Source organism: Felis catus, chromosome B1 (assembly GCF_018350175.1).
Source record: "Felis catus isolate Fca126 chromosome B1, F.catus_Fca126_mat1.0, whole genome shotgun sequence".
Lineage (NCBI taxonomy): Eukaryota > Metazoa > Chordata > Mammalia > Carnivora > Felidae > Felis > Felis catus.
The window spans coordinates 1,503,583-1,519,263 of NC_058371.1; the positions used below are offsets into that span (position 1 = coordinate 1,503,583).

Genomic DNA, 15,681 nt, shown 5'->3' on the forward strand with positions numbered 1-15,681 from the left:
TCCTAGAGTTGCTGGGCCATGGACAGCCTGGAATGGTGACAGAGGCGCCGGGGTCGGGACGGAGTGGAGACCAGCGGCGTGTGCTCACTGACCGCCCAGGTGGCGAGCTCCACCCGCGTCCTGTCTTCTGTCCTGGGCGGTTCCAGCAGGCCACCCTTTCAGCCACCCTCAGGGGCCCTCAGAATTTCAGTAACATCTCAGAAGTGACATTTTTCTTAGTGTTTGTGAAAAATAACCCAGTAAAAGCCCTTCCCTCAGCTTAATGGAGCCCCAAGGCCAATTTCCAATTAACTATGCTGAAGAGACAGTACCTCAAGGTCAGGGTGAGTTTTGTTTTCTTTTTCTCCCGTGACCTGGCCACATCTCGCCATCACCTGTGCATTCTTGTTCCAGATGAGCGAGGCAGAGATGAACGGGCAGTTCGAGTCGGTGTGTGAATCTGTCTTCAGTGAAGTCGAGTCCCAGGCCATGGACGCCCTGGACCTTCCCGGATGCTTCCGGACGCGCAGCCACAGTTACCTCCGAGCCATCCAAGCTGGTTACTCCCAGGACGACGAATGTATTCCCGTGATGACGCCCTCCAACACCACCCCAACTGTCAGGTCCACAGCAGGTAAAGCCGCCCTTTCCGCCTTCCTGGTGAGAACCATGCAGGGGTGCGGTCTCCATCCGAGAGGAGCAGGCGCACCTTCGCCGCACACGCGATACACTCTCCGAATGTTTGGTAACTTTCCCAAATTGCATTTGTCCCATTTTCCTATTTGCAACTGTCTTTTGAAACACTTCTTTTGTCGATAACCTTTCTTTTTCTCAGAATGCAATCTCTTAGGTATCAAAGTTCTTGCAAATAATCAGGTATAACTTCTGTAAAGTTTTCTGCAGGAAAAAAAGTTTAAGGGCTGACATTTAGAAAGTGACTGTGCTTTAAATACCAAGGTTTAATAGATTGCAGTAAAACTCGAGCAGACGTGCAGTGACTCCGGGGCTCCCTCACCTTCTCCTCCCGTCTGAGTGCCGCCTGGTGGGCAGATCCATAAACATGATTCACCACTTGGAGCAGATCCTTCCTTCATGTAAATTCACTAATCATCCCCTTCAGTGTCACAGTTTGCTTCCATTCTTATGGAAAACCATATCCACCCCTTTGAAAATTTACCACCTACACGAAATATCAGCGCCCAGTATTTCCCTGCGCTGTTACTGTTTCTGTAACATAATGAATATACATGGCCTGGAGAAACCATAAAACACAGCAAGCAATAAACGTTCGCCGAGCCCCACATAAAGGCCAAGCGGAGAAAGTCAGAAACGGACAGAGTTGGGGAGCGAGGTCATCTGAACACTGTCGGAGCAGGGAGGGGACAGTCTGAGAAGAGAGCTGTGGGGGTGTGGTGGTGACAGGAGCAGGGTGAGGAGGAGGGAGGGCTGCGGCAGCTCAGGGAGGGGCATCCCCACCGTCCTGCCACTTCGGGAGAGGACGGCACGTGGTTGGCTAGCAGCAGACGGGAAAGGACACCCTGGACGCCAGCCTTGTTTCAGGATGCTGGCCCTCGAGCACCTCAGGCTTGTCGACTTGCTGACTCTCAGATTTCAGAAGTAGCTGTGAATAATTTATCAAAGGGCATGTGTGTGTGGGTCCTCAGTGATCTTCTTGTGTGGCCGGGGGCACCCAAGTGGAGGGTTGGTGACACTTCTTGACCGTGAAGCCTTGGGGTGTTCGGAAGAGGCACACAGGACCGTGGGGTGCTGCGTCCCCAAAGCACAACTCTGTGGAGATGATAGGGCAGTGCCGTGGGCATGCCCCGTGTGACATCTGTCACAGATGTGCCACTGTGATGGGGCCTGTGGGTGGTGGGGCTGAGCTTCCGGGCCTCCTCCTAGGTGCCCTGTATCTTAGGAAGTCCGTGACATCCTGCAGCGAGGTCATGGACCACCCCCCACACTGTGGCCTTTGTGGGAAATGGCCACATTAGGAACTTAGGGAGGTAATGAACTTCACAAGCACTGCCTTTTAAAAAGTACACTTTTGGAGATCTTTACTGATCTACTCGCCAATATTTGTTGAATGTCTCGTATAAGCAAGTGACAGGCTCTTTCACGGTCTTCAGAAATGCTTTGAAACGATAATTACCTGGCAGAAAATGACTTTATCGTGTTTGTCGTTATGAGAGAATAAAAATAAGACAGTTTTCATAGAGATCACGCAAGAACCCGTGCAGAACTCACACTAAAATTCTGATTTGTGTCATTTTCCCGAGTATGTTGTTGAGTTCCCAAAATGTACGCACCAAATAAGCCCCAAAACATACTTCCCTCCAGAGTTTCTACCAGACCTTGGCTTAGTTATTGAGCCAAGATCTCCTCCAGGCCAGAGGGGACAGGGTGCAGACTTGGGGAAGGGTCTGAGAAACAGGTGACCTGCTGGGAATCTCATTCTGCAGACACAGAAAAGGGGTCATTATTCCACCATTTCCAGTTTTACCCTAAGCACTGCATATATTTTTTTCATTTTTTTTATGTTTATTTATTTCTGAGACAGAGAGAGACAGAGCATGAGCGGGGGAGGGGCAGAGACAGAGGGAGACACAGAATCCGAAGCAGGCTCCAGGCTCCGGGCTGTCAGCACAGAGCCCGACGCGGGGCTCGAGCTCACAGACCGTGAGATCATGACCTGAGCCAAAGTTGGTCACTCAACCAACTGAGCCACCCAGGTGCCCCACACTGCGTATATTGATAATCTCACTTCCCAGATAGAATTGGGAGGGTGTGCAGCAGTTGTCTGGTTAATAAGATGAATGAAAAATCCCTACCTGCAACATCATAGAAATACAAAAGTTTGGGGGAAAACCATCCAACGACACAGGATGTAAACGCCCGCTAAGCTTCCGATCTGATTCAGAGCTTCGTGTCTGAATCTTCGAGGCAAAATGTGATCTCAGTCGTTTTATATTAAAATAGTTAGAAAATCGTAGAGCAACGTTGACATTTCATAGTTACATGGGTAGGTGTGTGTGTGTGTGTGTGGAGAGAGAGAGATTATTTTGACAAATTGATTTTCTTTTATGGTTCTAAAACTCTCTTGAAAATAATTCCAAAACAAGCTATTTTCAAAATCATTCACAGTGATTATTTGGAAGTCTCAGATGTATTTAAATATGTATTTAAATATGTTTCTTTTTGCGGCTTGAAAAGTGGAAGCTGCTGTCATGAGGCTGTGTCCCCTTGAACAAGGATGAACGTGTGATTTTTAATACGCATCTAGTAGCCATTAAGTATCAAATATGTGCATGAAAGGTTTATTAAGAATGTGAAAATATGTGTCAGACATTCTATTTTAAACACTGACAGGTGGGTGCCACCAGGAATGGGTGGCTGGCTAGGAGTGACTGTATGTCACCTGTTTTCTCCCTCGGCCCTTAAAGGCACGTGGAGATTTAGCCGAAACAGAGTCCGTTCCTGTGCTGTCAGGGACCCCCGATAGGCGTGGACCACGTTTCTCCTGCACTGTCTTTCATTATAAGGAATACACCTATCGATTAGTGTCCTGTCCTTAAATGGAGCGGTTTTCAAAACATCTAACTTTCATTTCACACATGGTTTCTTTCTCGTCGGTGAAATGATTTATCAGAAAGATTTACTTGTCTAAATATGCATTTCACCCAACTTTTCTAGGGAGAGCGTGTCATTGATATTATGGAGGAAAATGCTATGACATTAGATTATAATGATTTTTCTCTGGGTCAAAAGTTCTTTCAACAAGTGTCACAGCTGATTCTAGAAGTCATTAAAACAAAGGGAAAATCCATACAAAGCATGAACAGAGGAAACAGCCATAAATTTATTTTTATCCTGTTGTTTATATTTCAATAATAACCTGTCCCTCAGGGGGGCACATAAGAATCTGATTCCAAGATGTCCTGGCTTCTAGGGTCTGACCGCCTTCCCAATACGCCCCCAGCCACACGGCCCATTTCCATCACCCACCGCGTCTCCTTCTCGGACTCTGGCACCCTTGCCTCCCTCACGTAAGGGCCTGTGATGCCATCGGGCCCCACACGACCCAAGGGTGGCGTGTAAGGTGACATAGTTACGGTCCCAGAGATTAGATGTGGACATCTGGGGGCGTGGGCATCCAGACCACCCTAACGGGACTACCATATCGTTATAGTAAATATTGGCTGGGCGCATGCGTGAACAGATGGACGGATGGACGGATGGACAGATGGATGGAGGGGGTCTTCTCTGGAACCACGCCAGGAGATCTTCCTCTCAGTCACACAGACGCATGGGGTGCCCACTGCTCTGCTGGGCGTGTACTAAATCCAAGCTCCTCCTGCTGACGGGAAACCAAATCCAGTCGAGGCTCCCGGCCAGGAGTGTCGCGAATCCCCTGACCTGTGGAAAGGTGACGTGGAGGGCTCTCCTCCATGCTCTCCTGGAAGCGGACGTCCTGCCACAGCCACGTCTCTGACCTCATTGCCACGTGTGGCGTCTGAGGTCCGGGGACAAGGGATGAAGACTGGGACGTTCGCATCCTTTGTGGGTCTGGCCGTGGTGCTGAGATCCGTGGAGGTTAGCAGTTGTGTCTGCAGAGCTCTTACGTGGCGGCTCCCCCTGGCCTGTGGGCTTGCACGTCAGAAGAAGTCAGGATACGCCACCTGGATACGGAAACGTTGGGACATAGTCTGTGCGATTCTAATTGCCTGTGATTCCTTGGACTATATAACCTCCGGGTCAACGAGCGAAAGACAGCCTCCACCCTCAGGACCAGTGAGCGAAACTGTGCAGACAGTTACCTGGACACAGAGGAGGGGGCCCTCAGTTTACCTGGCTGGTGGCGGGCAAGTCCCAAGAACGCAATGTGCTCTTCCCTCCAAAAGCACCGCGATTCGAGTGTTTCTCGCCTCTTAGACACATGCACCCATCCGCTCACCCACAAAGGAGAGCAGTGTGAGTGACCCCGTCGTGTGGTCCAAACTGGTCAAGGGGATGAGTCGTGGTGGGACTGACACTAGACCCACAGACTCCAGACTCACGGTCCGGGATTCTTCTTTACGACTCTCTGCAATTCACTTCATCCCTTGCCTAAAACGGGGAGGGGGGAGGTTGGAGGGTACAGGTGCGTGGCGGTTCGGTCAGAGATCCACGTGGGAAATTCTGTGCCGCCGTCACGACAGCAACGACCTTAGTTACTCTAAGAGTTGTTTAACTTCTTGGAAGGAAGCCAGCCAAACTGGTCCCTTCACGCCCCGTAAAATGAGTACCCGGGGGTGAACAAGGAAGCAAGTGCCTGCGTGCGTAAGCCGATAGCTGGGCCAGGGAGTCATTCAACCACACGGTGGGGGCCACGGAAGCTGCCTCGCGTGCCCTGCGAATAGCCACATGCTCCACCGCGTGACCCCTCTGTGCTGCACGCCCGTGGCGTGCTCCCTGGGCCTCTGCATGGCCTTCTAACTGGCCCCCCTCTTGGACTTCTCATCGCTGCCCACCCCACACTCCACACTCCCACGATCTTCTTTCTAAAAATACGGCCCCCCAAAATTAATAGAACAGAGTTAAATACAATATAAACCATAGCCCGACGCAAACATACCCGCCTGGCACCCTCTCTCTCGGCTTCCTGTTAGCAGCGAGTGAAGGGCCATCCCCTGTGGGGCCGTCTGACCCTGGGTGACCTGACCCAGGCTCGCCCCACAGCTCCCCGTCACCTCGGCCGGTACCCACTCACCTGAGACCCTCTCACTGCCGACCGAGCTTTGCACACGCTCTGCCCAGCCCAGAACTCGCTCCCCTGGCTTTCTGTATGTAATTCCTAGCTATGCCTTAAGATGCAACTGTGAAATCCTTGCTTCCAGGAGGCCTTCCGTGATTCATTCTCCTAATCAGTTTAGGTGCCACATAAACTTCTTCCTCCCCACTCCCTGATCAGACAAGTTCCAACAAAAAAGTATTTATTAAAACCAAGAAATCCCAGCGTTCATTTATTTTTAAAATGAACTTCCCTTTAAAGATGTAGAGATGTTAGATGCCCAAAACTTGAGGCTATGGTTATATTCACTATTTCATATACTTACAACATCTCATAAATATATTTGAAAAACATTGATATTATAGCTTTTATTCCTTATAACATGTTAGTTTAAAAAGCATTATATTGAGACAAGTTATAAAAATTCATAAAATTGATAAAACATCCTGAGAACGTTGAAAAGAAAATACTTTTCCTCTCTCAGGAAAGAAAATACTGTAGCAATGCAATGCTTTTAAATCACATCTCCAAAAGTCAGTATTTAGTTTTCTTTCTGTGCGATGATGTAGGATATAAATTAATGTTAGAAATGAGAAGAATCTGATCAGAAAGTCCTTTGAGTTTATGATTATTCAGACCTCATAATTTCACATATGCTATCTTTAAAACGCACTTTAAAAATTATGATTCGTTTGTTACTTTTGTAACTTCAGATTCCTTTCTTTGCTTATGAGTTCCAAGAGACACTTAAGACAACTTAATGTGACAATTTTGGACTCACTCAAAAATGGTATGGTTTCTGATGAGGAATTCCTAGATTCTGGAGAATGAGCGTTTTTTTAAAAAATTATCCTTTGGTTAGTTAACTATATGTTAACTAACTGCAATTTAAATTAAAATTTGAAAAAAAAAATACCCAAGCAAAGGAAAAGATGAACTGAATCACAATACCGATGTCAGCGTTAGTTAGAACTGCTCACTTTATTTTTTTTTAATTATTTTTGAGATAGAGAGAGAACGGGGGAGGGGCAGAGAGAGAGAGAGAGAGAGAGGGAGACACAGAATCTGAAGCAGGCTCCAGGCTCTGAGCTGTCAGCACAGAGCCCGACGTGGGGCTTGAACTCACAGACTGTGAGATCATGACCTGTGCCGAAGTTGGCCGCTTAACTGACTGAGCCACCCAGGTGCCCCATTTGTAAAAATGAATTTAAATGGAAGTTGCTTACCCCTAATTATTACGAATTTGACATGCACTTTGTATTAACTATTAGGTTGAAAATAAAACGTAGTTCAAAAAATTACCCTTTGAAGCGTCATCCATGTATGAAGAGAATCAGGCTTCTTGCTTCCAGCCTGTCCTGGCCACTCCAGCCCTCCCGCTGTGTCGTACACACCCGGTGGAGTTTTGCTCTGCGCTGGTGGTTGAGGACGAAAGCGTAGTTGTTCTGAGGAATGTTGGAAAATTACAAGTATGACACCTGACGGTTAACCTTCTGTGTCACCTTGACTGAGCCAGACATTTCGTCAAACACTATTCTAGGTGCTTCTGTGAGGGTGTGTTTTTTGTTTTTTGTTTTTTGTTTTCTGCTGAGTGAACATTTGAATCGGTAGACAGAGAAAGCAGAGGGCCCTCCGGGTGGGCCACATCCAATCAGTTGAAGGCCTGTCTAGAACAAAAAGCCGACCCGCCCATGAGTAGGAGAGAATTCCTCCTGCCTGACTGTCTTCAAATTGGGGAATCAGCTTTTTGCTCCCTGGACACTTGAACTGATACGTGGACTGTTGCTGAGTCTCTGGCCCCCCGGCTTCGGGCCAGTGCAGCACCCACTCTCCCGGGGCGCCAGCGTGCTGACTCTCCCTGCACACCCTGGGTCTGGTCAGCCCCCATGCTGCGTGAGCCGGCTCCTTATGCCAAATCTCTGGGTGAACGTACACGGACCTCCCTTTGCGGTTCTTTTTCTCACACAGCCCCAGCCCACACAGCGGGCTCCCAGCGTACTTCCGTGGCTCCCTAGTTAAAATGGTCAGACTGGTAGCTCAGAGGGTTTTCACCAACAGCCCTTCACTCTGGCACACGACTTAGATGTTAAAAAGCTAAATCAGAAACTGTTGTCCTCATGGCTGGGGACAGGGGAGGGTTCGTTAAAATGAAAGGTGTCAGGGAGCCCGGGTAGCTATGTCAGTTAAGTGTCCGACCCTTGATATTGGCTCAGGTCGTGATCTTGGTTCATGGGATCAGGCCCCGAGCGGGGCTCTGTGCTGACAGCACAGGGATTGTCTCTCTCCCTCTCACTCTCTCTCAAAATAAATAAATAGACTGTAAAAAATAAAATAATAAAGTGAAAGGTGTCACAGATGTCCAGAAGCTACATTTGTGACATAAACAGGTATCCAAAAGTGTTAAAAACCCCATTAATTTCAGAAATATCCAGGTGACAGGTGTTACGCGGCTGCAGGGAGCTGGCCTCCAGGACGACGGGCTCCCCGTGGGAAAGTCTGGCCGAGGCTCGGACGGGGCGTGAATGTTTGCTACCTTCCAGAGCCCACACTCTCCCCGCGGCCGTGGGCACCAACGAGCCAAGGAAATCCCACCTGGCTGTGCACACCGGGGCCTGAGATCGGTCCCGCCAGCCACCAGGACTATGTGCCACGCGAGGGGGCTAGTCAGGAGCAGAGGGAGCCAGAAGGCACACGAAACTCCAGTTTACAAAGGAGAAGCAGGGGTGAGTGCTGGATGAGCCCACAGGGAAGGGAGAGAGAGGTCAAGCTTCATAAGTGACCCGAAGCTCAGAGGGCACACAGCCTCGGCTTGTGGGGCTCTCCCGGTGCGGACGGTCGGGGCTGCAGAGGTCTGCGGGGTTAAAGGCGTGTGGTCCCAGGGACACAGCATCCGTCGTGCTCTCCCGGATGCGTCCACACTGGGAGGAGGAAGGCTGCCGCACCCTGTCGCTCTGTTGGCGGCCACTTGCTCCGGAGCTGATGTCCCACGTGGAGGCCAGGGCCCAAAGCGTCCCTAATACATTCAAGACTCGAGGCTGCGTGAACGTAGGTGGGTTAAATAGCGGGTCTCTAACTTTACTAACCTCTGACTGGAGGAGTCCCCTCGGTTGCGCACCAACATACCCACCTCCCCGTGACTTGGTCAGCACAGGACTCAGACGGCGACAACCCTCAGTTCTTGGCGCTGTCTCAACACATCGTTTGCGTTCATCAGGCTTTGAAATCCCAGCAGTTGTTAGTCCTGACGCCAGTCTCGTTACTGCACCGGTGCGCACGTTACCGCAAAGGTTCCGTAACTCTGACGACTGTATTTCCGCGTAAGCTTTTTAATCCTCTGCATTTTATGTTCTGGGGTTAAAACATTATCTTGAGAAGGAGTCAGTGGGCACTGCGCTGCTGAGGGGTCAGAGCTCGCGGGAAGGTCGGGCGCCCTGCTCTGGCCACCACGCGTCACAGTGGGTGTGACGCGCTCTGACCGCCAGGCGTCACGGTGGGGTGTCTCTCCCCACAGCAGCGAGGCCAGATATGCTCAGTTTTCCATATTTGTAGTCGTTGGTTTTCTTGTAGATAATTGCTATCAGAGCTTTTTGTTTGTGTGTTGTCTTCCGCTACTAAAACGTAGGGGCTATGAGAGCAGGCACCTGTTAGGAGTGGTCAGACGTGCTGTCAGAAACATCCAGAACAGGGTCCACACGTAGAAGGGCTTGCATGCATCACACGAGAATCACCCTGCATGTTCCATGGCTGGAGGGATTTGTCGGACTCACACAGATTATCCTCGCGGGATAGCTTTTCCCTCGGCTGTGTCACACCCAACACCAGGGTAACAACATGGACCCTAAGGAGTCCCAGGGGTGGGTTTCTTCCCCCCGACACTGCTGGTCCCACAGGACATGCCTCGTCCCAGGTGTCATATCGCCCCCAGTGTGGCAGCAAAGCACCGTGGCATGGAAAGCCCACGCTTTGCTCGTGGCGGGGCTGTGTCACGGTGAGCTGGTCACAGAGGCGTCTCCGGCTCAACCCAGCAGCTCCAATGACACCAGCTGGCAACCCCAAATCCCATTATTATTTCCAACAGCACTGGTACTGACGAGCTGGGACATCCTGCCCGAAGCAGTCACAAACTCCGTTACAGGCCATCATTTACCTTCAGTTAATGTACTTCCCAGGACTGACCGAAGGCCACGCCTGTGCTGGAGGCCCTTGGGGAGACTGTCCGGGTGAATTTAGGGCCCCCCAATCTCCTCACCTACCCCCATGCGGCACAGGACTCCATGGATATTTGCTGAATGCATAAATAAAGGACTTAAGAATCTACAGCTTATAAAATATTTAAATCCATTTACATGAACAGTTTGCACTCACTTAATATTTTAAATTCAATATTTAAGCCCTCCCCCCATGTACTTGGCTATTACCTCCAACATCTAGATGGGTCTTTTTCTTTTAGATCTGCTTCTGTGGGCAGCCCCAGTTGACAGGCACCCACACATCCTCTAGATGGTCTGTGTGACATATGATTCGACCATCTACGACACAGACGTGCAAGGAGTAATACGGTCATTTATTTTCTTAAATAAATCCAACCCCAGTTCTGAGCGCCTCACCCTCGTGCCTGACACACCAAGAAACACAGCCTCCGTCATTTTGGGGTGAGCCCGGGGCCGAAACAATGGCACGGCTCCCACAAGGCAGCAAGGCCCTCAGGAGCCTGGTGCCAGCTGACCAAGATCCCCGTGTCCCTGCAGAGGGGACCCCTCGAGTCTCGTGGATTTCACGGGGCTTCGTCAGGACTGCGGCTGCCCAGAGGCGCACGGGGGCCTCTCCCCGGCTTCCACTGCCCTCCTCCGAGCCTCTGCTCTCGTGCCTCGCCACCCAGACCCCCAGGCACTCTCCCTGTTGAATCGAGGCTGTCACAGAAATCAGGCCAAGGTTACCCTGGAGCTGGCTTCCCCCAGCAAAACCCCCAAGAAGTGGAACCCGGAGCTGGTTTGTGGTGGGAAGGACTGTAGGAGAGAGACAAGCAAGTTATACCCTAAAGATTACTGTGCAGAGCAGGCCTAAGCAGAGGCCTCTCCAGGATGGGCAGCCGTGCTGGTGACTCCTTCCTCAGACGACATCTGACGCCTCTGAGAACAGGCCCTCCATGGCCCCCTAACTACAGAACACTGCCTGTGACCCTGCACAGTAAGAATTACTCAGGCATGTGAACCGAATTTGAGGGAACCACCTTTCTCTAAAGTTCCAGATGGCCAAAAGGGAAACACACATATGTCAAAAAATTTTTCTAAGTGAAGAAAAAATTCCATCGCTAACTTCCTTTTGCCTTCAGGAAGATTCCAGAGCCATTGAAAACTCTGCGAGTGTTAGCTGCCTATCACCTATTTCTAGCAGTGGGATCAGGCCACACAGGGTATGTTTGCTCTTTTTAATGGTCCCCAGTTTGGAGGAAAAGGTTGAATGAGGTGGATTATTTTTGAGCTTACTCTGTGAACTGTTGTTCAGACGCTGAAAACGTAGAGTGCTGCACACACACAGACACACACACACGGTGAACTGGGTTTAGGCGTAAGGACTTGGATCGTGAGATTTGTGCCTCTGTGGACATACGTGGTGAGGAAGTCGTCGAACGGAAGACAGGAAATATGCCCCCGTGCGTAAAGCACTCCCCTTTACGATGTTTCATCACATTGCCGTATTTTCTCCTGACACAGCCATGAGGATCTAGGACCAGGCTGTGCTTCTTAAACATCAGTGATGAACAGAAGGGCTGGAAAGGCCCAGGATTGATCCCGGGGAATATTTATGCCTCTGTTGCTCCATTGTGGTGTTTTGGATGCTGCGGAGGAAAGAGATAAGGAGGTTTGAAGTGATCGATCGGATCAGGTGCTCTCAGGAGTGTAAGGAAGACACCTAGAAGGAAAAGACTCATCAGCAGATCAAGGGGAAGCCCCGTGCTGGCGTGGGCACCTACAGGGCCGCTGACGGCCCCAGCAGCAACCGCACGCGGAGAAGACCCAGAGGGTTCCATTTCCGGTGTTCAGGTCGTCTGGAAACTGTCTCTGTCTATACTGGAGACCTGGCGCTTTCTTGGCCAGCGTACCGGTTCCAGGAGGCCATTCGCTGGCTTCTGTCCGATCAGTCACACCAGCAGCTGAATCAAAGCCACAAGGATTTACCTCGTGTCTAACTTGTGCAACATACCGGAGAGGCGCTTCGTGCGGTGCAAGGAGACAGAAGGTGAAGCAGAGCGAGACACTCCAGACTCGTGGGCAGACGGAAGGATAATGATCGTGTTCAGAACTTCGCCACCAACACTGGCTGCACAGCATTCAGTCCTTGCTCGTGATAAATATTAAGTGATCTCAAAAGGTTCTAGGATTCATGGAAGAGTCGAATGCTTCTCTGAAGATTTGCAGCACGAGCCTGGATCTTAGATCCTAACTGTGAGGACACAGGAACCTGCTCCCTCCTGCACCTTCTTGCACCCTCAGATTTGGTTGTCTCTGGAAGGGTACTCCTAAAAGACCTACCTTCTGGCAAATGGCACTAAAAAAAGATGAGGTACTTTGGCATTTGGGGCTGCGCAAGGGGCAGACACTGTGTGCTTTCGAGAGATCCTCAGGGAGTCTCCGTCTGCAGAGGTGCAGGCGGACGTACAGATGTTGGGACTGATACTGCTGCTTCAGACGCGCATGCCCAGCAGGAAAATCCGCACTCAGCATGACTTCGGGATCACGTGGCCGGTATTTGGGGGAACGGTGCTAACGTGGAAAGGCATTCACGATCTCCAGTGTACAGCCCGAGGTCCACGTTCTGGGTTACGAAGGTCATCAGACTCTGCAGACACTCGAATCCCCAACCTCTGCCCTCTCAGAAGGGCCGGGAGCCTAGGGCACCAGCGTGCGGCTGAGACTCTTGGAGCCCATTAGCCTCGTGTGGCACATCTTCATGGGCATCCCCTGGTCCAAAAGAGAGGAGTGTGGCCACATCAGTGGAGCCAGAACCCTCGGTGTCGTGTGAACGGCAGTTTCAGCCCGGCTCAAGCCCTGGGTCAGGGAACCCAGCTCCCCCGGGCCACCAGTCAGGACTCCAGTGCCTCCCCAGAGAGGCAGAGCCCTGGGGACAGTGTAGACCAGGAAGCCCCAGCTGGGACGCTTGCCCAGAAGGTGGAAGCAGCAGGAACCACAGCACGTGGCAGGCGGGACACAGTTCCTCGTGAACGTGGTCTGCACAGCTGTCCCTCTCCAGCCCGGGGCCCTGGCCTCCGGGGGCTCCACAGGTGGCCCTGCTGTCCCTCTTCACTGCGAACAGGTGCACGGCCCCCAGGGGGAGAGTATGGGGGGTGTCTGCTTCTCTGGGGGGCTGTCAGGCTGCGGGAGAGCTTGGGCTTCACGCTCAATCAGCCCCTCACCTGGTGCAAGACAGCGTTGACAGGCCGCTTGGGGAGCCTGGCCTCCCCGAAAAGGCCTCCTCCGGGGCCGGGGGGCTGTGTTTTGTCCGGCCCCATTAGCCCGCTCATCTCCCCTCCTCCTTCGAGAATTAAGGTGGTCTTGTTTCTAGCCTTGCATTCATTAACAGGCAGGTGTGGAATTTAGAGACGTTTGCACTTCTCATTTTTTTTTTTAATAATTGCACTCACCTGGTGCTAATGGACTATTAAACTGCATGCTAAGTTTAGGCAAAAAACTAGGCCAGGTTTTATACACAGTGTGGTGTTTTCCAACATTTTAATGAAGTTGCACTTGGAGCCCGTCTGGAGACGTCATGTCTGTGACCTTAGAATCTAATGTATATTTGTAATGTTGCTTTGGTTCGGCGTATCACCCCCGCCCCTGGGAGAGCGCAGCCACCAGGAGAGCAGGGACGGGGGGACACAGTCTGTTCTGTAGTGTCCTGACAGCTGGCATGTTGCAGGTGACGCGTCCACGTCAGGGACAGTCGTGACAGAAGCCCCCTGCCTGAGTTTCCCTGGAGGACGTCTCTGGGGTTCACCCCAGAATCGCATCACTGCTTCTCCAGTTCCAGAAGGCAAGGTCAGGTTATTCTCCTTAGTGAAGGATAACACACGAGGGGGACACAGGGACTGGAGTCAGCCGGCAAACGGAGGAAGTGTTGGGAGCAGTTTCCGGAAAGCTCAGCACCTCGCCACTCGGGCCCCTGCACACCTTCCCTTCCGTGCCCTCGTCTGGAGGTCGTGCTCCCTGACGACTCCTCCGGCAGTTTCCATGCCGGCCTTTCTCTCCATGTGCCTTCGCTGCGGGGCCGTGGAGGACGCGCTGTCCTGCAGACGCCAGATGGCTGTGCCAGGCACCTCCGTTGTGCTCTCCAGGGCACTGTTACCAGGGCCGATTTGGAGTAGGCATTTCATTGACTGGCTTGCACACAACCTCGTGTTTGCACCGTCCATGTTCCTTGCACCGGGTCTGTGAGTCTGTCGGGTGACTGGGACTCCCTGAAGCACCTGGGCTCCTGACGGCGGTGCCAGAACAGGGCCGCCGGACTCTGTTCCCCCGGACAGAGGTCCGGCTCAGGCAACAGAGCTCACCATCCCCCTCAGTGCCCTGTGCCCCGCCAGCTCTCTGGCCGCACGCGCCGTGCGTGCTCGGCTAGCTCACACCAATGCTGCCGATGGATTTCAGCAGCTGGGAAGCTCACGAAGAAGCTCCCTGGCCGGGGAGCTCTGGTTTATTGGCACGGCCGACATCGGCCATCTGACCGTTCACTGACAACGAGACGCGCACAGAAGGCACTTGTCGATGCCTGGCCCGTGTTTCAGGATGGATGACCGTATTTCCTTACAGTCACCTTGAGGTTGTGAGTATGTCACCCCTACCTATGCAGTGGGGGCCTTCCGACTTTCTTACCGAACCATTCTGGGGGGAAGCAGGCAGTGTTTAGCACGTGTTCACTGAGCACCCACAAGTGTGAGCAAGTCACAAGTCAGGTATTATTTTTACGCTTGCAGATGGCATTTGCCTTATCGGTTTAGTAACTTTTTCATGGAAGGTCGTTTTCTTTTCCTTGAACAGAGACGGCAGCGCCTCTGGGTATATTAACTGACATAGGCCGTCAGCCACACACCATTGTTTCCAAGTGCAGGTTTGAAAACCCACAATTTCACCGTCAAACAAAACGCCGTCTGAGAATCTCTCCCCGCTCTCCAAATTTTGACAGTAGAAATGTCATGCCGGTGCGACTTTAATGTAGACGGCTTTCACAATTAAACGTCCTAAGTGGAAATGAATACACACACATTTTCTGTGGAAAATCCAAGTTCTCAGTATGTAATGTGAATTTTAAATATTTAAAACAAACACAGGAAGTGCCTTGGACAGTGACACGGCTGTCATCACTATGTTCCTGTCTACGAGATGTTAAGTGCTGGTTAGACTATAATTTCTTGCCAATTAACACTTTTGAAATAGATGTCTTCGCTGCCAGCCCATCAACGTTGCCCCAGAACTTGGGCGGCCCACATCATTTTGGTAACTTCAGGGAAACCGCTGTCTGTGGGTGTGGATATGGCTTCTGCGTCCTGTTGGATTTACACTGATGTTTGGAGACTGACGTTAATTAAAGTGTCAAAATAGCTTTCATCTTTTATGTTGAATCTTTCGCCTTCAAAGTTTAGTTTCTCCAACATCCAGACTCTCATTTAGACATTCATGGACTTGATTGCTGTGATTCTTTTTATGCTGTTATCTTTGAAGCTCTAATTAACGGAGGGTGGTGAGTTTAAGTGTGGCTATTACGTTCGGACGGACCGGTGCTGCTTGCCGTGTGGGATATACTTCGTCTTGATTACGTATTTGTGCTTTACACGATAGAAAGCTAATTTCTAAATTTCCTTTTTGGCTTGCAAATGGCCTGCCTGGCTTGCATTCGGAAACGGTGTGGGGGACGCCAGGTGTGGGTGGGTCAGTAGGCAT

At 51.1% G+C, this 15,681-nt stretch overlaps 1 protein-coding gene across 1 annotated transcript in view; it reads left to right on the forward strand.

The window, feature by feature from the left end:
- The window catches only part of DLGAP2 (DLG associated protein 2), a 784,363-nt gene that overhangs the window by 723,687 nt on the left and 44,995 nt on the right, over positions 1-15,681 (forward strand). The window contains 1 exon segment of the mRNA XM_045055166.1: positions 394-613. Coding sequence (XP_044911101.1) covers positions 394-613 — 220 coding nt within the window.